General features: G+C 50.3%; 1 protein-coding gene across 4 annotated transcripts in view; it reads right to left on the minus strand.

The window, feature by feature from the left end:
* Positions 1-23,011, minus strand: part of myo5c (myosin VC) — a 165,145-nt gene that overhangs the window by 14,404 nt on the left and 127,730 nt on the right. For 3 of the 4 annotated variants that reach the window (XM_072470647.1, XM_072470646.1, XM_072470645.1), the window contains 8 exons: positions 18,063-18,243; positions 16,480-16,573; positions 15,188-15,251; positions 5,187-5,355; positions 3,773-3,860; positions 3,414-3,521; positions 3,139-3,293; positions 2,716-2,805 (listed from right to left, as the gene is read on the minus strand). In XM_072470647.1, coding sequence (XP_072326748.1) covers positions 2,716-2,805; positions 3,139-3,293; positions 3,414-3,521; positions 3,773-3,860; positions 5,187-5,355; positions 15,188-15,251; positions 16,480-16,573; positions 18,063-18,243 — 949 coding nt within the window. The remainder of the gene's footprint in view (positions 1-2,715; positions 2,806-3,138; positions 3,294-3,413; positions 3,522-3,772; positions 3,861-5,186; positions 5,356-15,187; positions 15,252-16,479; positions 16,574-18,062; positions 18,244-23,011) is intronic. The other variant, XM_072470648.1, reaches the window with a different exon arrangement.

Here is a 23,011-nt window from a genome sequence, read left to right on the forward strand (position 1 = left end):
AAGACATGGCCAATAGCAAAATTCCACGGGCATCTCAAAATTGAGCCCAGTAACAGCTCTGTGGGTGTACCCACACCAGATGGACTGCAGCGGTTCAAGAGGGTGGCTCCTGTAGAATAACCAGATTGCAGAAGGAGGCCATTCGGCCCATCGAGTCTGCATCGACTGTCCAAAAGAGCACTCTACCTAGGCCACTCCCCAGCCCTTTTTCCGTAACCCCGCGCATTGATCATGATCAATCCACCGGTCGTTCGCGCTGGACGAAATTGCGTTATAGCCGGAGACTCTCACAGCCCATAACGCAGTTTGCGCCAGGTAGAACTCATTTTGCTATTCTCCACGCTCCCCCAGCGAGAGTGCAAACCAGGGGCGAAATTCTCCCCAAACGGCGCGATGTCCGCCGACTGGCGCCCAAAACGGCGCCAATCAGACGGGCATCGCGCCGCCCCAAAGGTGCGGAATGCACCGTATCTTTGGGGGCCGAGCCCCAACATTGAGGGGCTAGGCCGACGCCAGAGGGATTTCCGCCCCGCCAGCTGGCGGAAACGGCCTTTGTTGCCCCGCCAGCTGGCACGGAAATGACATATCGGGGCGGCGCATGCGCGGGAGCGTCAGCGGCCGCTGACAGTTTCCCGCGCATGCGCAGTGGAGGGAGTCTCTTCCGCCTCCGCCATGGTGGAGACCGTGGCGGAGGCGGAAGGGAAGGAGTGCCCCCACGGCACAGGCCCACCCGCGGATCAGTGGGCCCTGATCGCGGGCCAGGCCACCGTGGGGGCACCCCCCGGGGCCAGATCGCCCCGCGCCCCCCCCAGGACCCCAGAGCCCGCCCACGCCGCCTTGTCCCGCCGTTCAAAAGGTGGTTTAATCCACGCCGGCGGGACAGGCAATTTATCGGCGGGACTTCGGCCCATCCGGGCCGGAGAATCCAGCGGGGGGGGGGGCCCGTCTACCGGCGCGGCCCGATTCCCGCCCCCACCGAATATCCGGTACCGGAGACTTCGGCAACCGGCGGGGGCGGGATTCACGGCAGCCCCCGGCGATTCTCCAACCCGGCGGGGGGTCGGAGAATGACGCCCCAGATTAGCATATTGAAATCTTCATTAACACGTTGTGGGCGCGATCTTCCAGCCACGCTGTGCTGGAAAAGCATCTCACTGCGGTGTAACGTGGCCGGTGAAAGCCGGGAGACCCCGGTCCCGGGATTCACCTAGCTCGTACGCCTCACAAGATTCAACGCAATCTTGGGAGTAACCCGCCCACAATGGGCGGGATCACTTTCTGGCAAATCTGCACATTAGAGTGAGGCAGTAAGCATTATTCTAATGTGCAGATTTCCCAGGTATTTGAGGCTTTGGGATTTAATCCCATTTCCTTGGGGACCTTGGGCAAGCGCCGTTTCGCACTGGTCCCCACAAACTGCACTCATGGGGGCCTCCAAGTGGGTTCGGAGGGCCTCAGCTGCATGCCCTTTGGGCATGGTGGTATCCTGGCACTGTTGATGCCACATGGGTACCATGGCAGCACCAGCCGGGCATCCTGGCAGTGCCACCCTGGCAGTGGCACCTGGGTACCATCCTGGCACTGCCATGGTACCCAGGTGCACTGCCAAGATGGCATTTTCTGCGCACGTGCAATTGGGATGGGGTTGCTCACCGTGGGTATTGGGGGTGCAAGGGGTGGCCCGGGGGACCCTCCCATGTTACTTTCGGGCTGGGGGGAGGTTGGACTTTTTTTTGTGGCCTCGGAGATCGGGACGCCATTTCCTCTCGCTACATCGGGCAGTTCCGGCGAGCGGAGCTCCCTGTTGTAAAAAACAGGACTATGTGCGGCCTCGGCCGTTTGTTTCCTATTTAAGCTCCTTATTCAGTATAAGTAACGTTGAATAGCCACTTGTTTCTCGTCACTGCGAGTGTCAGGAAACATGCGGCTAAACATGCTCGCTGGGGAACTTTGTCCCCTTTTGGGACGATCACACCCTCAGATTCAGCTTTAAGTCGAATTCATTGGACTCCTTCAATTCTCCCACATGGCGGCACAACATGAAACAGGCAGGAATCACTACTGATCTCCAAATACAGAGACCAGATGTGACCACTCCAGGGGGGCTCGGAGGCCACTGAAAACCCTGGGTGGTCAGTGAAGTAGATGGAAAGTGTGCTGACACTGCCCCAGCACCCTGGCAGTGCCAACTTTGCACTGCCAAGGAGCAGGGTCTGAAGGGTGGGCCTTTGGAGACCCCATAGTGGGGTGTTGCTCACTTGGGGGGAGGGCCTGGTGGCAGCGATGGGGAGGGGCGGGGGGGGGGGGGGGGGGGGGGGGAGAAAGAGGGATCTTTGCCGATGATTGTGGTGGGGGAGGAGCTCTGTCGATTGACTTAAATTCGGGGTATCTTCTAAAAATGGCGCCCAATCTTGGAGGAGCCGGACTTGCCGGCGTCTTTATGTCCCGCACACCTAATTCACGGCGCGAATCACCCTAACCTCAAAAAATACCCTAAGTGTTGGTGGATTACGATCCTTTCCCGCTGGAGACAACCCGTTAGAAATGTTTTGAGAGAATTGTGCGCCATGAACAAGTTTAATAACATTGCATTGTACATTAGCACACTTGGTACTTTCAAACTTTAAATATAAATAGAAAACCAGATGTATTTTATAACAAAACCTGGAATTTTGAAGAAAAACCCCAGTATCTCTGGTTGAGGCATGCTCTTACCTCCTCTCCACTGTACTGTTTTAAACAATTGAGAAAGTGAACACTGTTTGAAAGCCAGAATGACAGTATTTCAAAATCTTCATTGTGATTCTGTTAAACAAGGCAAAATTTGGAAAAATGACCATGAATAACTATAGAATTGTCACTTTCAAAATAAGTTATTTTCATATAAGGACGCACCGGTAACATCGTTTTGATATACTGTTGATATCAACAAACCCCTATAGCTGTATGAAAATTTTTGCTGATATCGAAACTTTAAATGTGTTACGGCTGTTTTCTATCACAGTCTTACAATTCTAAAAAAAACCGAATCATTTGTAAATCATGCAGGATAATTGAACAGCTCGTGTCTTCCAGTTCATTAAAAACAACTGATAAATGTTTTATTAAACACCTCTTCGCTTTAGGAAGTCTTCGTACCTTAGTGACTTTTTTGATACCACCAAGCAGAGAGTTCATCAGGGATTTCAGCATTTCAGCATCATTAATATCATCAGCGTAACGCACACACATGAACAGGATATTTGCTGGCAATACTGGAATCATATTTACAACCACACCTCGTGGTTTAAGGTCTAAAAGTGAAGCAGAACCATATGCATAACAACAGGTAAGACTCTCAAACACGAGTACAATGTTATTACTATCCACATGTCTTTCAGAAAGCAGAGACATTCTTTGCAAAACAACTTTACCTAAAACTAGATTTTTGATGAGCTTTTCTTCATCTTCAGATTTACACTCCAGCATTCCAAGGTATTCCTTCTTCACAACTGGACTCACTTTTCCATTGGTTTGATTTCCTGTCCCAAATCATCAAAACATTTGGAATGAAGTTAGATCTTTTCTGCTTCCAAAACCGTTTAAATCTCCGGAATCTCACGGGGCCACAAAAGTCTGTGATATTCTTTCTCAATCTCTTTTTAAATCAAGTAACACGCTACATCGAATGTCGGAGAAATGCATTAAAAAAAAAAATTAAATGACTGCTCCTTTACTACAAGCGCCACACTTTCAGCCGGAAAACACTCATGCAGAAGTTCTAGTTTCATACCTTTCCCAATTGCTTTGGTTAAGGACTTGATCTGACTTTGTAACTTCCTGATTTGGTTTTCTTTCTGCTCCAGACGTTCCACAAGATCCTCCAAAAAACAACAAACAAACAATTACCTTTCGCCGTCCTGTGCACTGATCATCGGTGTTGTGACGTTCTGTTGTTGATGCGGCAGCAATTCTAGCTTTTCAATAATTCTAATCTGGGAGGCAGTGGTGTAGTGGTATTGTCACTAGACTAGTTAACCAGAGACCCAGAGTAATGCTCTGGGGACCCAGTTTCAAATCCCGCCACTGCAGATGGTGAAATTGAATTAAATAAAATATCTGGAATTAAAAGTCTAATGATGACCACGAAACCATTGTCGATTGTCACAGGAAAACCCATTTGCTTCACTATTGTCCTTTAGGGAAGGAAATCTGCCAATCTTACCTGGTCAGGCCTACATGTGGCCGACAGCAATGTGGTTGACTCTTAACTTCCCCCCTCAAGGGATTAGGGATGGGCAATAAATGCTGGCACAGCCTGCGACACCCACATCCCATGAACGATTAAAAAAATATTAATATTATGACAGTTCTTTCAAAAACAAGGGGGGGAAACATCTCCAAATAGAAAACCTGAAATCGAGGCAGAAATATTCTCTTTAATTTTCACTAAGTACCCAGTATGGGTTCAAAACCTGCTATTGCTACAGCAGTGTCAACCAACTAAAGGTGTATTTTCAGAGGCTTTTAGCCACTCTTTCTAATTGCCTAATTTCCAAAGGAGTGTTTCTTTTATCTTTTTCTTAAATTTAGAGTACCCAATTAGTTTTTTTCCAATTAAGGGGCAATTTAGCGTGGCCAATTCACCTAACCTGCACATCTTTGGGTTGTGGGGGTGAAACCCACGCAAACACGGAAGAATGTGCAAACTCCACACAGACAGTGACCCGGCGCCGTGATCGAACCCGGGTCCTCAGCACCGTAGGCAGCAGTGCTAATCACTGCGCCATCGTGTCGCCGAGTGTTTCTTTTATCAAGTAGGCCATCTGAACAATGGCAGGTTATACGTAACAATTATTTCATTCAAATATCAGTCATTACTACGATGGAATTCCGAATTATCTCCGAGAGCTGTGAAATCAATTTTCCGCCAAAGGAGCTAGCTTAGTGATACAAAAAAATAGTTCTATGTTGTTGATGGAGGTATTAAACATCCCCGTTGTGGGGAATTAAATTTGAATGCCCCCAAGGCCAGCATCCAAACTCACGCATTCCAGTCCAGTCTTAAGTTAAAGTTTATGGCTGATGAACAAAAATCGCATTTTGACCGTTGTGCAACCCATGTTAGGTTTTAACAGTTGGATTTGCATCAATCTGCATTAAAATCACTCTAGGATTTTTAGGGACGGCAACATTCCGACACTCACCCAGTTTTCCACTGTTAATTGCGATGCTTCTTGCTGCATTCTGTTACTGTCTGCGCTATCAGTTTGGGTCCGATTCAGCAGCAGGTGATTCTCACTTTCAAGTTTTCTGACTTTAGAAAGTAATTCCACATTTTCTTTTGCACAGTTAGCTTTCTGAGTCTCTAACAATCTATATAACGTTAACAAATTGAGAACATTTCAATGGCATAGCCTGTTACTGTACCATTGTCAACTAACAATGCTGGCTGTTTTTGTTTTAATATTTAAAAAGGGGAATTTGCTATTCAGTTTGAAGATTAAGCACCTTGGTTTAAAATATTGGAACTTTTCCAGCCTTATTGTAATGAGAAAACAGGAATGGTAACTTCTTGTTAATGTTTGGGGTCCTCCTCAATTTTGAATTGATTGTAAATAAAGGAAATTTTCTTCAATCAAGCTAATCAAGTTAAACAGAATTATGAATCTTTATGGTTTTATGGGTATTGTCATGAGACTGTCGCTTTAAGAAATGGGTGTTTAAGAAATGCACCTTTAAGAAATGGAGCTGCTCATGTTACTGGAGTGATGTCAGAGTGTGGGTGGAGCTGAGCTCTACTTCTGATTTTTAGTTTTGGTTTGAGAAAAAGCTTGGGTCTGTTTGTGTTTTTCAGTAAGCTGCATCTGAAGTTTAAGCAAAGAGATGTAATGTTGATCTCTGCCATCTAAAGACTATCTATGGATCATTTGGTGAACCCAGAATTGTAAAAGGTCTCAATATTGAATGTAAACCTAATGTGCTCCTGTTTGAAGGTTTGTTAAGTCTTTTGGATGTTAAAAGGACGGTTTACAGGGTTACTTAGTGTTGTATTCTTTGGGGGGGGGGTGTATTTGATTTACTGGTTGCTAAGATCTTCACTGTGTGTTTTAGAAAGGTTAACTTGAGTTCATAGAATAAACATTGTTTTGTTTTAAAAAATAACTTTTCCATTTCTGAAGTACCACACTTGTAGAGTGGGCCATGTGCTCCCCACACCACAATCTATGTCTAGTTGTGGGTCAGGTGAACTCCATGATACACTTTGGGGTTCTCCAAACCCTGGCCCATAACAGTATAGTCACATTCAATTTTATAATTAATCTTATCTTGATATTAAAAAAATCTATAAATTTCAAGGGTTTACAAGCATTGCTTCTATGTGAAAGCTTGACTATATAGGCAGGATCTGGTTGCATTGGAAAGGGTGGCGAGGAGATTCACTGGGATGTTGCCCATGGGGAGAAGCTGGTTAGGCTGGCATTGTTTTCGTTAGAGCAGAGACGGCTGAGGGGGGACCTCATTGAGGTGTACAAACATATTAGGGCCTAGATAGGAAGAAACCAGAGGGTGGTGGGAATCTGGAACTCGCTGCCTGAAAGGGTGGTAGAGGTGGGAACACTCACAATATTTAAGAAGCATTTAGATGAGCACTTCAAATGCCACAGCATACAAGTCTATGGACCATGTGCTGGAAAATGGGATTAAAATAGATAGATGCTTGATGCTGGTGCAAGCATGATGGGCCATAGGTGTTCATTCTGTGCTGTAAAACTCTATGACTCTATGAAAATGAAATGAAATGAAAATCGCTTATTGTCACAAGTAGGCTTCAAATGAAGTTACTGTGAAAAGCCCCTAGTTGCCACATTCCGGCACCTGTTCGGGGAGGCTGTTACGGGAATCGAACCGTGCTGCTGGCCTGCCTTGGTCTACTTTCAAAGCCAGCGATTTAGCCCTGTGCTAAACATGAAGGCAACTTGTACCCCAGATTTTACAGTAGATTTACAGGAATTACAAATGTTAATATAATTATCTAGCCTGGCTACATAAAAAGCTGCAGATTTAGTCAGCACGTTTTGCAGATTACAATTCACGGAGAACAAAAAATAATTGAAACTATAATAACTGAGTAATGGGTGGCTTTGGAAAATTCACTTTTGTCGTTTTAGAAAATACTGTACATGACTTCCGGGTGCGGCTATGCAGAGCTAAGTCGCATGTTCGGTAGCTCCCGCTTGGGACGGACTTTTGGGCTCTTGACAGGGCCCCCACGGCATTTGTTCAACATTTCCCGGTGTGGGAAGAAGACTGCAACATTCCCCCGACAGTGTCCCCCAGGAATGGTATGTCTCTTGGTTACCAGACCTGGCAGAAACAGTCAAAGATTTGACTATAACAGGAGGATAGATAAAGCCTCTTCCAGTATGCAGGCGGGGGAAGGGCAAGCTTAAAGGCTGCAAGCTGACTTGAGGGCCTTTATTAAAGGTGAATTCTAGCAGCAGAGGGAACAACTGTGAAAAGATCTACCAAGGCCATTGAAGAAGCGGGGACGAGGCTTCCAGTGGCGGCCATGGAGGAGTAGGTCGCGCATTCGGCAGCTCCCGTCTGGAATGGACTCTCAGACCTTTTTCAGGAGTTTCCACAGACTTTTTGGGGCAGATTGGTGAAGCGAACACTGCCAAAAGGATTCCATCTCGAGACTTCCGGTTGCGGCTATGCGGAGCTGAGTCGCACATTCGGCGGCTCCCACAAAAATGGACTTTTGGGCTCTTTTCAGGGCCCCCAAGGGCACTTTTTCGACGTTTCCCGGTGTGGGAAGGAGTTAATAATAGCTCCCCGTCAGTATATGGCTTTAACTAGGAGCGGGGTGACAAAAAAGGTGGTGGTGGACCAGAAGAAGGGAGGGAAGAAGGACAAAATGGCGGCGGGCGGAGACCAGGCAGCGTGGAGGCAGTGGGCGGAGGAGCAACAGGAGGGTATCCAGCGCTGCCTCAGAGAGATTAGAATGGACCTGCTAGAGCCGATGAAGGCTTCTATTGATAAGCTGCTGGAGACACAGACGGCCCAGGGGGTGTCGATCCAAGAGGCTCGACAAAAGATCTCTGACAATGAGGACGAGATCTTAGGCCTCGCAGTAAAGGTGGAGACGCATGAGGCGCTCCACAAGAAATGGTAGGAGCGGTTCGAGGAGATGGAGAATCGGTCGAGGCGGAAGAATCTGCGGATTCTGGGCCTCCCGGAGGGGCTGGAGGGGCCGGACATGGGGGCCTATGTGGTCACCATGTTGAACTCGCTGATGGGAGCGGGGTCCTTCCAGGGGCCCCTGGTGCTGGAAGGGGCCCATAGAGTGTTGGCGAGGAGGCCGAAGGCTAACAAGCCTCCGCGGGCGGTGCTGGTGCGGTTCCATTGGTTCGTCGATCGGGAGTGTGTGCTCAGGTGGGCCAAGAAGGAGAGGAGCAGCAGGTGGGAGAACGCGGAGGTTCGGATATACCAGGACTGGAGTGCGGAGGTGGCGAAGAGGAGGGCCGGGTACAATCGAGCGAAGGCGGTGCTGCACAGGAAGGGGGTGAAGTTTGGCATGTTGCAGCCGGCGCGACTGTGGGTTACCTACAAGGACCGGCACCATTATTTTGAGTCTCCGGAGGAGGCGTGGGTCTTTGTTCAGGCCGAGAGGTTGGACACAGATTGAGGGTCAGGATGGGCGATTGGGGACTACGGTGGATATGTTATGCCAATTTGTGTTTGGGGCGGAGGGGGGCCTTTGCATTGTTTTGGGTTTCTTTTTCTCTGTGTTTTTCTCTTTCGGGTTGGGGAGGGTGGATGGGGCGGGTTGGGCACTGTTTTGGTTGGTGGCGAGGCCTGGTAGGTGGAGAGCGCGGGCTTTTTTCCCGCGCCAAAGACTGAGGGGGGGGGGCGGGGCGGGGGAGCGAGGATTGATTCCCGTGCTTAGAACGGAGGGGGGAGGGGGAGAGCCTGTGGATGGGGAGCGGGAGAGGAGGGTGTGCCACACAATGGGAGGAGTCGAAGGGGAGGCGGGAGTGGAGTCAGCTGACGTGCGGAAGTACAATGGGGGGAGTACACCAGCGAGGATGGGTCCTAGCCGGGGGGGGGGGGGGGATCGAGAGTTGCTACTGCTCAGGCCAAGGAGGAGCTGGAGCAAGTGGGGGGAGGGGGGGGGTCGAGACAGGGGTATGCCTCTGTGGGGAACGGGCCGGGTGTGGGGTGCGGGCGCGTGGCTGGCTAGTCGGCGAGGGAGGGGAGCGGGTAGCCCCCTGATCCGGCTGATAACCTGGAATGTAAGGAGACTGAATGCGCCGGTTAAGCGGGCCCGGGTAGTCGCGCACCTGAAGGAGCTCAAGGCGGATGTGGTTATGCTCCAGGAGACACACCTGAAGGTGGCAGACCAGGTAAGACTGAGGAAAGGGTGGGTAGGTCAGATGTTTCACTCGGGGCTAGATGCCAAAAATCGAGGGGTGGCGATCTTGGTGGGAAAGAAGGTGTCATTCGAGGCGTCGAGCATTGTGGCAGATAATGGCGGTAGGTACATAATGGTAAGTGGTAAGTTTCAGGGAGAGAGGGTGGTACTGGTCAATGTGTATGCTCCGAACTGGGACGATGCGGGTTTTATGCGGCGTATGTTGGGTCGGATCCCAGACTTGGAAGCGGGGGGCCTGATAATGGGGGGAGACTTTAACACGGTGTTGGATCCGGCACTGGATCGCTCCAGGTCTAGGACGGGTAGGAAGCCGGCGGCGGCTAGAGTGTTGAGGGGATTTATGGGCCAAATGGGAGGGGTGGACCCTTGGAGATTTGCAAGGCCCGGGGCGAGGGAATTTTCATTCTTCTAACATGTCCATAAGGCTTATTCTCGAATCGACTTTTTCATTTTGAGTAGGGCGCTGATAGCGAGAGTAGAGGATACCGAATATTCGGCAATAGCCATTTCGGACCACGCCCCACATTGGGTGGACTTGGAGATGGGGGAGGAGAGGGACCATTGGCCGCAGTGGCGCTTGAAGGTGGGGCTGTTGGCGGACGAGGAGGTGAGCGAGCGGGTCCGAGGAAGTATAGAGAGGTACTTGGAGACCATGACAACGGGGAGGTCCGAGTGGGGATGGTATGGGAGGCACTGAACATAGAACATTACAGCACAGAACAGGCCCTTCGGCCCTCGATGTTGTGCCGAGCATTGTCCGAAACCAAGATCAAGCTATCCCACTCCCTGTCATTCTGGTGTGCTCCATGTGCCTATCCAATAACCGCTTGAAGTTCCTAAAGTGTCCGACTCCACTATCACAGCAGTCAGTCCATTCCACACCCTAACCACTCTGAGTAAAGAACCTACCTCGGACATCCCTCCTATATCTCCCACCCTGAATCTTATAGTTATGCCCCCTTGTAACAGCTACATCCACCCGAGGAAATAGTCTCTGAACGTCCACTCTATCTGTCCCCCTCATCATCTTATAAACCTCTATTAAGTCACCTCTCATCCTCCTCCGCTCCAAAGAGAAAAGCCCTAGCTCCCCCAACCTTTCCTCATAACACCTATCCTGCAAACCAGGCAGCATCCTGGTAAATCTCCTTTGCGCCCTTTCCAATGCTTCCGAAGGCAGTGGTGAGGGGAGAGCTGATCTCCATTAGGGCCCACAAGGAGCGGAGTGAGCGGGGGGGAGAGGGAGAGGCTGGTCGGGGAGATGGTGAGGGTAGACAGGAGGTATGTGGAAGAGCCTGAGGAAGGATTGTTGAGGAAGAGGCGCAGCCTCCAGGCCGAATTCGACCTGGTGACCACCAGGATGGCGGAGGTGCAGTGTAGGAAGGCCCAGGGGGCGGTCTACGAGTATGGGGAAAAGGCAAGCCGGATGCTGGCGCATCAGCTTCAGAAGCGGGATGCAGCTAGGGAGATCGGGGGAGTTAAGGACAGGGGAGGGAGCGTGGTGCGGAGTGGGGTTGGCATCAATGGGGTCTTCAGGGACTTCTACGAGGAATTGTACCGATCCGAGTCCCCATGGGAGGAGGGAGGGATGGGCAATTTCCTGGACCAATTGAGGTTTCCAAAGGTGGAAGAGGGACTGGTGGCGGGACTGGGGGCCCCGATTGGGCTGGAGGAGCTAACCAAAGGGATAGGGAGCATGCAGGCGGGGAAAGCACCGGGGCCGGACGGTTTCCCAGTCGAGTTCTATAAAAAATATATAGACCTGTTGGGCCCGCTGTTAGTTAGGACCTTTAATGAGGCAAGGGAGGGGGGGGCTTTACCCCCGACGATGTCCTGGGCACTGATCTCCTTGATCCTGAAGCAGGACAAGGATCCCCTGCAATGTGGGTCTTACAGGCCGGTTTCCTTGCTAAATGTAGATGCCAAGGTGCTGGCGAAGGTCTTAGCCACGAGGATTGAGGATTGTGTGCCGCAGATCATCCATGAAGACCAGACGGGGTTTGTGAAGGGGAGACAGTTGAACGCGAATGTGCGGAGGCTTTTGAACGTTATCATGATGCCGGCGAGGGAGGGGGAGGCGGAGATAGTGGTGGTGATGGACGCTGAGAAAGCCTTCGATAGGGTAGAGTGGGGGTACCTGTGGGAGGTGCTGAAGAGGTTTGGGTTTGGGGAGGGGTTTGTCTTGTGGGTTAGGCTGTTGTTTGAGGTCCCGATGGCGAGTGTGGCCACAAATCGGAGGAGGTGCGAGTACTTTTGGTTGCACCGAGGGACGAGACAGGGGTGTCCCCTGTCCCCCCTGCTCTTTGCACTGGCGATTGAACCCCTGGCTATGGCACTGAGAGAGTCGAGGAACTAGAGGGGGTTGGTGCGGGGTGGGGAGGAGCATCGGGTGTCGCTTTATGCGGACGATCTGCTGCTGTATGTGGCGGACCCGGTGGGAGGAATGCCAGAGGTAATGAGGATCCTTAGGGAATTCGGGGACTTTTCGGGGTACAAGCTCAATATGGAGAAGAGCGAGCTGTTCATAGTTCAGCTAGGGGACCAGGGGCGGGATTCTCCGCAATCGGCGCGATGTCCGCCGACCGGCGCCAAAAACGGCGCGAATCAGTCCGGCATCGTGCCGCCCCAAAGGTGCGGAATTCTCCGCATCTTGAGGGGCCGAGCCCTCACCTTGAGGGGCTAGGTCGGCGCCGGACTGATTTCCGCCCCGCCAGCTGGCGGGAAAGGCCTTTGGTGCCCCGCCAGCTGGCGCGGAAATGACTTTGCCGTGCGGCGCATGCGCGGAACGTCAGCGGCTGCTCACAGCATCCCCGCGCATGCGCAGTGGAGGAGGTCTCTTCCGCCTCCGCCATAGTGGAGACCATGGCGAAGGCGGAAGGAAATGAGTGCCCCCACGGCACAGGACCGCCCGCAGATAGGTGGGCCCCGATCGTGGGCCAGGCCACCGTGGGGGCATCCCCCGGGGCCAGATCGGCCCACGCCCCCCCCAGGACGGCGGAGCCCGCCCGCGCCGCCTTGTCCCGCCGGTCAGAGAGGTGGTTCGATTCTCGCCGGCGGGGCAGGCATTCCAGCAGCGGAACTTCGGCCCATCGGAGGGTTGGAGAATCGCGGGGGGGGGGGCCGCCAACCGGCGCAGCGTGATTCCCACCCCCGCCGAATAACCGGTGCCGGAGAATTCGGCAACCGGCGGGGGCGGGATTCACGCCAGCCCCCGCCGATTCTTCGACCTGGCGGGGGGGTCGGAGAATCCCGCCCCAGCAGAGGGGGATTGGCGAGCTCCCACTAAAAAGGGCGGAGAGGAGCTTCAGATATTTGGGGGTCCAGGTGGCCAGGAGCTGGGGGGCCCTGCATAGGCTTAACTTTACAAGGCTGGTGGAGCAAATGGAGGAGGAGTTCAAGAGGTGGGACGCGTTGCCGCTGTCCTTGGCGGGTAGGGTGCAGTCAATCAAAATGACGGTGCTCCCAAGGTTTTTGTTCCTGTTCCAGTGCCTCCCCGTGTTTATCCCAAAGGCTTTTTTCAGGCGGGTTAACAGGAGTATGATGGGGTTTGTGTGGGTGCGAGGGACTCCGAGGGTGAGAAGGATGTTCCTGGAGCGGAGTAGAGATGGGGGGGGCTGGCGCTGCCCAACCTCTGTGGGTACTACTGGGCCGCCAATGCGACGATGGTGCACAAGTGGGTGATAGAGGGGGAGGGGGCTGCATGGAAGAGGCTGGAGACAGTGTCCTGTGTGGGGACGAGTCTGGGGGCGCTGGCAACGGCGCCGCTGCCGCTCCCTCCAAGGAGGTAGACCACGAGCCCGGTGGTGGTGGCGGCCCTCAAAATTTGGGGGCAGTGGAGGCGGCATAGGGGGAAGTTGGGGCCTCGGTGTGGACCCCATTACGGGGGAACCACCGGTTCACCCCAGGAAGAACAGGTGGAGGGTTTTCGGGGTGGCACAGGGCAGGGATACAAAAGTTGGGGGACCTGTTTGTGGACGGGAAGTTCGCGAGCTGGGGTGAGCTGGAGGAGAAGTTCGGGCTCCCCCCGGGGAACATCTTCAGGTACCTACAGGTAAGGGCGTTTGCCAGACGGCAGGTGGTGGAGTTCCCGCGGCTACTGCCACACACAGTACAGGACAGGGTGCTCTCGGGGGGGTGGGTGGGAGTGGGGAAGATCTCGGAAACATACCAGGTGATGCAGGAGGAGGAGGAGGCCTCGGTGGTGGAGTTGAGAGGTAAGTGGGAGGAGGAGTTGGGAGAGGAGATCGAAGAGGGGACGTGGGCAGATGCCCTAGGGAGGGTGAACTCTTCCTCTTCGTGCGCGAGGCTCAGCCTCATACAATTTAAGGTGCTGCACAGGGCACACATGACCGGGACAAGGATGAGCCGGTTCTTTGGGGCTGAGGACAGGTGTGTTAGGTGCTCAGGGAGCCCAGCAAATCACACCCATATGTTCTGCCCAGCGCTGGAGGAATTTTGGAAGGGCGTAGCGAGGACGGTGTCGAGGGTGGTAGGATCCAGGGTCAAACCGGGCTGGGGGCTCGCAATATTTGGGGTGGCAGAGGAGCCGGGAGTGCAGGAGGCGAAAGAGGCCAGAATTCTGGCCTTTGCGTCCCTGGTGGCCCGGCGAAGGATTCTCCTTCAGTGGAAAGATGCGAGGCTCCCAAGCGTGGAATCCTGGATCAGCGATATGGCGGGGTTCATTAAATTGGAGAGGGTGAAATTCGCCTTGAGAGGGTCGGTACAAGGGTTCTTTAGGCGGTGGCAACCGTTCTTAGACTTTCTGGCAGAACAATAGACATTGGCCAATGGCAGCAGTAACTCGGTGGGGGGGGGGGTTTACTTTATTTTTGTTTGTGTTATTTGCACTGGAGGGTCTGAGGGGGTGTATACACCTGTTGTGTTAAGTCGGGGTGTTAATGTTAATTTATTATTTATGTAAAGTGGGGGGAGGGGTTTGGGGCTTGCTTTTTTAGATTGTGTTTTGTACTTAATCCTGTTGGGTTCTTTTTTCTTTCTCATTTTGTTATTGATATTTTATGAAAACCTTTAATAAAAATTATTATTTAAAAAAAAAGAAAATACTGTACACAACACAATTTGGACAACATGCTGGGTAGTTGCCTTGGCAAAGGCAGGACTTTAGCCCAGAAGGAACAAGGTAAGTAACATTCCCGGAGTTCACATCACTGGATAAACATTCCATCATGTTTGAGCAAATGGCTAGGCTGCTTAAATCTGAGTGCATTTTATACACTTAAGATTGTTCAGAGTATTCTAAACCGAATTCAAAACAAAACAAACTGAACAACAGGCTGACGATCGCATTCAGACACAAAATAAATGCAGGCAGCCCATCAGGAATATTTAGGACTAAGAGTGCCGCAATAATACCGATCAATTCAGTTGCGATTTGCACTGCTGATTGCGATGTTCATCGATGGATTGCAGAATATCACTCAAGATGTTGAAACGATGCAACACTACACAACCTTGAATGATATGCTCCACTGTGCAGTAGGACCTTGACTGTAATAGTCTCACCAGACAACAGCAAGCATGCATTATAATTCATGCAATTATCAGAAATTTGAAACTTGGCACCAGTGGTTAGAGAGTTGGGGAAGGGTCGTTAATACTTTGTTCATGCATCCCTGCCTTTCTGCCCCGAACACTGATGCATAACTTTGTCACCCTTCTTGTAGCTGTGTTGGAGAAAATCTGCACCAAGAACCACTCATAAAGTAAGTTAGGCCATGAGGGAATATACTAGTATTAGAGATTGCACACCTTCTTTGGACTCCTTCTTCTTCAAGATTGCCTTGCAATTGATCAGTAACTTCTTCCATTTTATCTGTAAATTGCAGTTATTTAATGAGTGCACAGGTTTTCTTCCGTGTAATGTACAAAGCCTTCAGCAGGATAACTGACCGAGTTACATTAGCTGTTAGCTTATTCATTACAATGTCAAGAGGCTGTTAGCAAAATAATTTATCAACGTGCGAGAGGAAATGTGCAAACGTGAAGCTGGATTTTTTTTTGATGAACAGAGCCTGGGACTTGTGCTCCCACACGCAGCGAGCACGATATAATTCCATTGGCAAAATAGAGTGAGAGACCCAAAACGCAAGTTATGCCAGTGGGGTATCCCCTTGCGATTGTCCCCGCCAGCCCCCACCCCTACCAATGACATAACAGGAATACCGTTGTTCAATATTGGGAAGCCCATTACAATAAATTTATATCATGATCAGGCCTCTACCCCAGATAAATCATGGAATCATAGAATCCCTACAGTGCAGAAGGAGGCCGTTCGTGTATGCACCGACCCTTGGAAACAGCACCCTATCTAGGCCCCGCCCCCACCCAATCCCCGTAGCCCCTCCTAACCTTTTGGATACTAAGGGGAAATTTAGCATGGCCAATCCACCTCACCTGCACATCTTTGGACTGTGGGAGGAAACCGGACCACCCGGAGGAAACACACGGAGACACGGGGAGAAGGTGCAAACTCCACACAGACAGACACCCGAGGCCGGAATTGAGCCCGCGTCCCTGGAGCTTTTAGGCAGCAGTGCTAATCACTGTGCCGCCCTGCCTCTGCCCCCCCCCCCATTACATAATCTGTTCACGTGAATTATGACAGGTCTCCTACGGCATGTACCTGCCGAGCAGAACCCGGGGGCAATGCCAGGGGGTGTTCTGTAGGGGAGAGGGTGGGGTGTGTTGCTCAGGGGTGGGTTCGGTTAAATGTTGTGTTTAATTACATTAAATAACATTAAATGTTCTGTATTGGATGCACTTTATAAAGTTGCTGGTGGGGCGTGCTCTCAGCGTTAAGTTGTGGGACTCGCCCCTTCACTTTTTTCGGCCATCAGCCAAACCATGCTGCAGAGGAAGCCACCATTGGGGCCAGGGGCTTCCACACCATTTTTCTCATCCCGTGTGCCAAAGGAAAAATGGGGAGAAATCCCACCCGGAGATTCTGGCAACTGCGGAAACTATAGTTGAGCCGTGAAATCACAAATCACACTTTACAGTTTGTATGCTTTAGATGAATGCAAGACAGCATACAGAATCACCTTTCATTTCCACAACCTGTCCCTTTAAGTGGCTCTCAATGTCTTGTTTCTGTTTCTGCAGCTCTAAGATTTGGAGTTTGAATTCTGGAATGACCTGAGTGCACACAAAAATGGTTTACTTCAACGAAGCAAAATTCAACACCATCAACAACATTGAACATGCAGCAGCTCTCTGGCAGAAACAAACCAAAATTCTAATTGCGTCAATGGTAAAGATGGCTCAGCACTAAGGGTGGGGCACTTGGATGTGCCCGGTGCCCTGTCGCGGCAAGAATGTTGGGGACATATTCACCGTAGCTAATTCTTTAAGCTTCCCTTGCCCACCTTGTCAGCTAGCAGAGGAGTTAGTGGTTAATATGAGGACTGGGTGTCCAATTTTCCAACCATTATTCTCTCCTCAGATGTCAGAGTATAGTTCCATTGCCAACACTCCAATGCCTCATTCAAATGGTTGGCCAAATCTTCCAAGAAGTGTCAAGCACCATCCGGTTGTCACTCCTCATTAATTTTTATTTTTTAACACAGCGGCAGAACTCCACATTCCAGCCCCAGATTTCCAAATTTGGCCTCGTTAGAAACGTGGAGCATTTCTGTCATCACAGTCCATTATATGTAGGAACAGTAGTCCTTCATTTGTAGGGACAGAATCACTGGAGTAAGCCAAGCCACACTCCCCTTTTATAGTACTAGCTGCCGTAATTTGGTAAATCTTCATTCACTAACATAGTGATAAGCTTTGGAACATTAAAATAGATTTTCACGGTGTGAGTGAGGTAAGTGGGTAGGGTGCGTAGGTCAGTAGGGTGGCAGGAGCTCGGGCCAGGGTAGGGCGGGGGGGGGGAGGGGGGGGGGGGTAGGTGGGTGAAATCGGAGAGTTGAGAAAGAAATTGGAGCGTCAAGGGGGTTCATGGGAAGTAGAAGGGCTGGGGGGGATGGGCGGGGTGCAGTCAGTTGTACAGTTACCCAGGATTTAGATATAGATTTTGTTCTGTCTAATATTTCCTCCAATTCCACCCAATGTTACTAAAAGTAACCATTGTTATGGCCTCAAGCCTTCTTCATTCTTTTTGCCTTTGCCAGGAGATTGGCTGATTGCCGGGGATGGAGGATAAGCTTGTCATTTAGATGGGGCAGCAACAATGAACGAGATGGCCTTTTGCCATCCTTTTCATAAGTTTGTGTGGAAGTCCCTGCGACCCTGATTGAGATGAGACAACCCAATTTCCCAGTGACATTGTGGTCGATTTGGTTTAGTGCTGTGCCTGGGAAACCATATTAGATGGTTTTAATAGTTAATGAGCTGCTGAACCTTTAGTCCATTAATAAACAATACTTTAAAAATATGGAAATTTTGAAAAGTTAGTTGGTGCCAGAACTAAGTTGCATTAAATCAGTGGTTGGAATAAATCTTACTTTGCCATTTTCTTCCTGCAAGTAACCACTGAGGGAGATTTTTACAATGCAATATGCCTCCAAAGTTATTTTTTTCTATTTGAGTTGATTTCTGTCAGGTAACCTGTCTTCGATTTTGCTAATTACACTTGTAATTCACAACACACAGGATCTTAGTAATTTCATTGTACCAGATTTTCTTTAGCCAGTCTGGTCAGTTCCTGTCGGACGTTCTCATTAGTACTATTCTCTGCTTGGAACTTTTGATGGAGGTGTGTTGTATCTTCACAGAGTTGATCGATTCTCAAACTGAGTTCGTCAATTTCCTTCTCATAGCTCTCTTTCTGCGACTGAATATGCGTTTCCATTACTCTGTGTAGAATAGAAGGGCATAATTGATAGAATTATTGCCCTTACAAGTGGCCACAAGGCTCTCTGTAAACACGACAGAACATTAAAAAAAACTCCCCGAAAAGTCACAAACTGTCACCTCTGGTTTAGCTCAGTGGGCTAGACAGCTGGTTTGTGATGCAGAACAAGGCCAGCAGCACGGGTTCAATTCCCGTACCAGCTGAGAATTCTGAACTCTCCCTCTGTGTACCCGAACAGGCGCTGGAATGTGGTGACTAGGGGATTTTCACAGTGACTTCATTGCAGCGTTAATGTAAGCCTACTTGTAACAACAAAGGATCTTTATCTTTACTGGAAACCTTTGACAATCTGAAGTATTGTTCATCCAACTAAAGAGGATTAAACAAATTGTTGGTTGATTTCCCATGGTACTGTGTAACGACATTCCGGACAGAGCGAGGACATGAATGAAGCAGATGGCAGGAGAAAGGATGAGGAGCAATGAGGCAGAATGGGAGGAAGGGGAAAGGAAGTTGGAATGAGAGAGAGCTGCGCCGGGGCATGGACGAACAATGAGAATGGGAGAGGGGACAGGCCAGGGGAGAAAGGAAGGAAGATGAAGAGAAGAGTGGGGAGGGGTGAAGGTGTGTGGCAAGAGCGGGGTGGGGGAGGGAGAGTAGAATGGGTGAACGTGTTGAAAGGGGAGAGCAAGGGTAAGATGCAAGGTGGGAATAATAGGAACTTTTGATGGAGGTGTGTTGTATCTTCACAGAGCTGATTCAAAATATACAAGGCACAAGTTAGACAACACGTGCAATACTGTGAACAGTTTTGGTGCCCTTATCTATGGAAAGATATACTGACATTGGAGGCAGTCCAGAGAAGGTTCACTAAGGGGATCAGGGGTTATGGGGAGAAGGCAGGAAAATGGGGATGAGAACATATCAGCCATGATTGAATGGCAGAGCAGACTCGATGGGCCGAGTGGCCTAATTCTGCTCCTATGTCTTATGGTCTTACTAGATTGATGCCACGTGTGAGGGATGGGGAGAGGTTTTGTAGGTTAGACGTATGGTCACTAAAGTTTAGAAAAATGAGAGATGACCTAATGAGAGGAGGCACGGTAGCACAGTGGTTAGCACTGTTGCTTCACAGCGCCAGGGACCCGGGTACGATTCCCGGCTTGGGTCACTGTCTGAGCGGAGTCTGCACGTTCTCCCCGTGTCTGCGTGGGTTTCCCCCGGGTGCTCCAGTTTCCTCCCACAAGTCCTGAAAGGCGTGCAGTTAGGTGAATTGGACTTTCTGGATTCTCCCTCTGTGAACCCGAACAGGCGCCGGAGCGTGGCGACCAGGGGATTTTCACAGTGACTTCATTGTAGTGTTAATGTGAGCCTACTTGGGACAATAAAGATTATTATTATTAGTGAGACATACAGGTTCTCAGGGGGCTTGACAGGGTAGATGCTGCGAGGATGTTCCTCTTATGGGACAGTCTGGGACCAGAGGGTGTAATAAAAGAGCAAGAAGTTGCTCATTTAAGGCAGAGATGAGGAGGAATTTCTTCTCTCAAACGGTAGTGAATCTGTGGAATTCTTTACCGCTGAGAGCTGTAGACTCCGGGTCGTTAAGTGTGTTCAAGGCTGAGATGGACAGATTTTTAATCAGTCAGGGAATCAGGGGTTATGGGGATAAGGCGGGAAAGTGGAGTTGAAGATTATCAGCCATGATCTCATTGAATCGTGGAACAGACTCGAAGGGCCGAGTTGTCTTATGGTCCTTTAGAGATGAGAGTGGACAGACAGAAAGGGGAATAAAGAAGAGAGAAAGCCAGGCGAGAAGAATTAAGGCAAATGATAGTAACAAGGATACAGAGGGGCATCATTACTCCAAATTCAACTCAAAAGATTTGGAGGGTGAGCGTTTAGGCTGAAGACAGGAACGGACTTGCCTAATTTGGCCCATGCTGGGGACTGAACAGTTAAGCCTCCCCTGTCAAACCCCAATTTCAGAACAACAATGGGAGGGGTGGGAAGAGACTTTGGACAGGATTTTCCAGTGGGTGCCCCGGTGGCGGAGGATACGAACAACAGGAAACCCCATTGACAGTGGCAGAACTGGAAGATCCTGCCACCAGACAATAACAGGCCGCTTCCGCATTACACGCTGTGGGAGGATGGGAAAACTGGGGTGGGGGCATGGGCCGAGGGTGGAGTGGGGGGGGGGGGGGGGGGAAATCCCACCCTCTGTTTCAGCTTAGAATTGTAAAGGGACAGGGGAGTGAGAGGGAGCCATCAAAAAGAGATCTGCACAGAATGAACGAAAGGTCAGAAACACTACGATCACAATCGAGTTGGGGAGAAGCTACCCAGAAGAAGTTAAATAGGGATCAAAGAACAATATAGCACAGGAACAGGCCCTTCAGCCCTCCAAGCCTGTACCAGTCTTGTGAAGCAGCAATCAGCCTCTGGATGGCCAGGCATGAATGGACATTGTGAGCAATAGACTGGGCTAGATGCAGAGTGAAGTAAGGGTAAGGTGAAATGAAAATCGCTTATTGTCACAAGTAGGCTTCAATGAAGTTACTGTGAAAAGCCCCTAGTCGCCACATTCCGGCGCCTGTTCGGGGAGGCTGGTACGGGAATTGAACCGTGCTGCTGGCCTGCCTTGGTCTGCTTTAAAAGCCAGCGATTTAGCCCAGTGAGCTAAACCAGCCCCTTGATCCTGGCTTGGATAGAGGATTGGCTGACTGGCTGAAGGCAAAGAGTGGGGATAAAGGGGTCTTTTTCAGGATGGCAGCCAGTGACTAGTGGTGTGCCTCAGGGGTTTGTACTGGGACCACAACTTTTTACAATATACATTAATAATCTGGAAGAAGGTACTGAAGGCACTGTTGCTAAGTTTACAGATGATACAAAGATCTGTGGAGGGACAGGTAGTATTGAGGAAGCAAGGGGGCTGCAGAAGGACTTGGACAAGCTAGGAGAGTGGGCAATGAAGTGGCAAATGAAATACAATGTGGAAAAGTGTGAGGTTATGCACTTTGAAAGGAGGAATCTAGGCATAGACTATTTTCTAAATGGGAAAATGCTTCGGAAAGAAGAAGCACAAAGGGACTTGGGAGTCCTTGTTCACGATTCTCTTAAGGTTAATGTGTAGGTTCAATCGGCAGTTAGGAAGGCAAATGCAATGTTAGCATTCATGTCAAGAGGGCTAGAATACAAGACCAGGAATGTACTTCTGAGGCTGTATAAGCCTCTGGTCAGACCCCATTTGGAGTATTGTGAGTAGTTTTGGGGGCCATATCTAAGGAAGGATGTGCTGGCCTTGGAAAGGGTCCAGAGGAGGTTCACAAGTATGATCCCTGGAATGAAGAACTTGTTGTATGAGGAATGTTTGAGGACTCTGGGTCTGTACACGTTGGAGTTTAGAAGGATGAGAGGGGATCTTATTGAAACGTACAAGATATTGTGAAGCGTGGATAGAGTGGACGTGGAGAGGATGTTTCCACTTGTTGGAAAAACTAGAACCAGAGGACACCATCTCAGATTAAAGAGACGATCCTTTAAAACAGAGATGAGGAGGAATTCTTTAAGCCAGAGGGTGGTGAATCTGTAAAACACTTTGCCGCAGAAGGCTGTGGAGGCCAATTCACTGAGTGTCTTTAAGACAGAGATAGATTGGTTCTTGATTAATAAATGGATCAGGGGTTATAGGGAGAAGGCAGGAGAATGGGGATGAGAAAATATCAGCCATGATTGAATGGCGGAGCGGACTCGACGGGCCAAGTGGTCTAATTCTGCTCCTAGGTCTTCTGGTCTTCTGGTGTTATGGAGGCTGGAGAGGTGGAGAATTGGCCATGAGGAGTGGAGAATGGCTGCAAAGGACACAAAGATTTGCTGGATGTATGTCTAGTAAAGAAAGTACAGTTAAAAGTTAGTTACATCAGGTTGTAATTTCTGTAACTTCAGGGATGGTGCAGTTCAGTACATGTCACGAGACATGAGGTGGTGTCCCATTAATTTCAGTCGCTATTGGCTGGGATTTTCCGGCCTTGCCGAGGCGGGCTCCCGCCGCGGGGATGTGGCGGCCCTTTCGGTGGGACAGGATGACCCAGAGGCAGGCATGGTCGGAAAACCGCATCATAATCTCCATAGTGTCCGAAAAAAGGTTAGGTAGGATTACGGGGATAGGGTGGAGATGTGGGCTTAGGTAGGATGCTCTTTCCAAGGGCCGAATGGCCTCCTTCTGCACTGTAAATTCTATGATTCTATGACCTCAGGCGAGGGGCTAGGTTGAGAAGGCGGGGCCTTCATGAATAACCTCAGCCGGTACGGGAATTGCACTCACACTGTTGGCCTTGCTCTGCATCACAAACCACCTGTCCAGCCAACTGAGCTTACCAGGCCCCTAGTAGTTCATACTAGCCTGCTTCTACAGCTTGAGAATACATCAAAGAGGTACTGGGCTGGATTCTCCGTTTCAGCGACGAAGTGTTGACGCCAGTGGAGCATGCGTGGTCTTTTACGACCAAAATTCTGGGGAGAACCCTCACCGATTCTGCTAGCAGCGGCGCCGGTGAAACTGGACACAGTCCACAGCTGCCATACTGGGTTCCTGACCGCGAGAGACCACTTGCATCCCACGTAGTCGGGAACTTGGCCCATCGGGCCAGAGCATCGCGGGAGGCCAGCCGATGATGCACCAACGCCATTGCAACGGCGTGTGTGCGCCGTGATGACGCCATTTCCGAGGGGGTGGAGCATGTTTGACCGGCGTCAAACTGGCCGCC

The sequence above is a fragment of the Scyliorhinus torazame genome, chromosome 12 (assembly GCF_047496885.1).
Source record: "Scyliorhinus torazame isolate Kashiwa2021f chromosome 12, sScyTor2.1, whole genome shotgun sequence".
In the NCBI taxonomy this organism is placed as follows: Eukaryota; Metazoa; Chordata; class Chondrichthyes; order Carcharhiniformes; family Scyliorhinidae; genus Scyliorhinus; species Scyliorhinus torazame.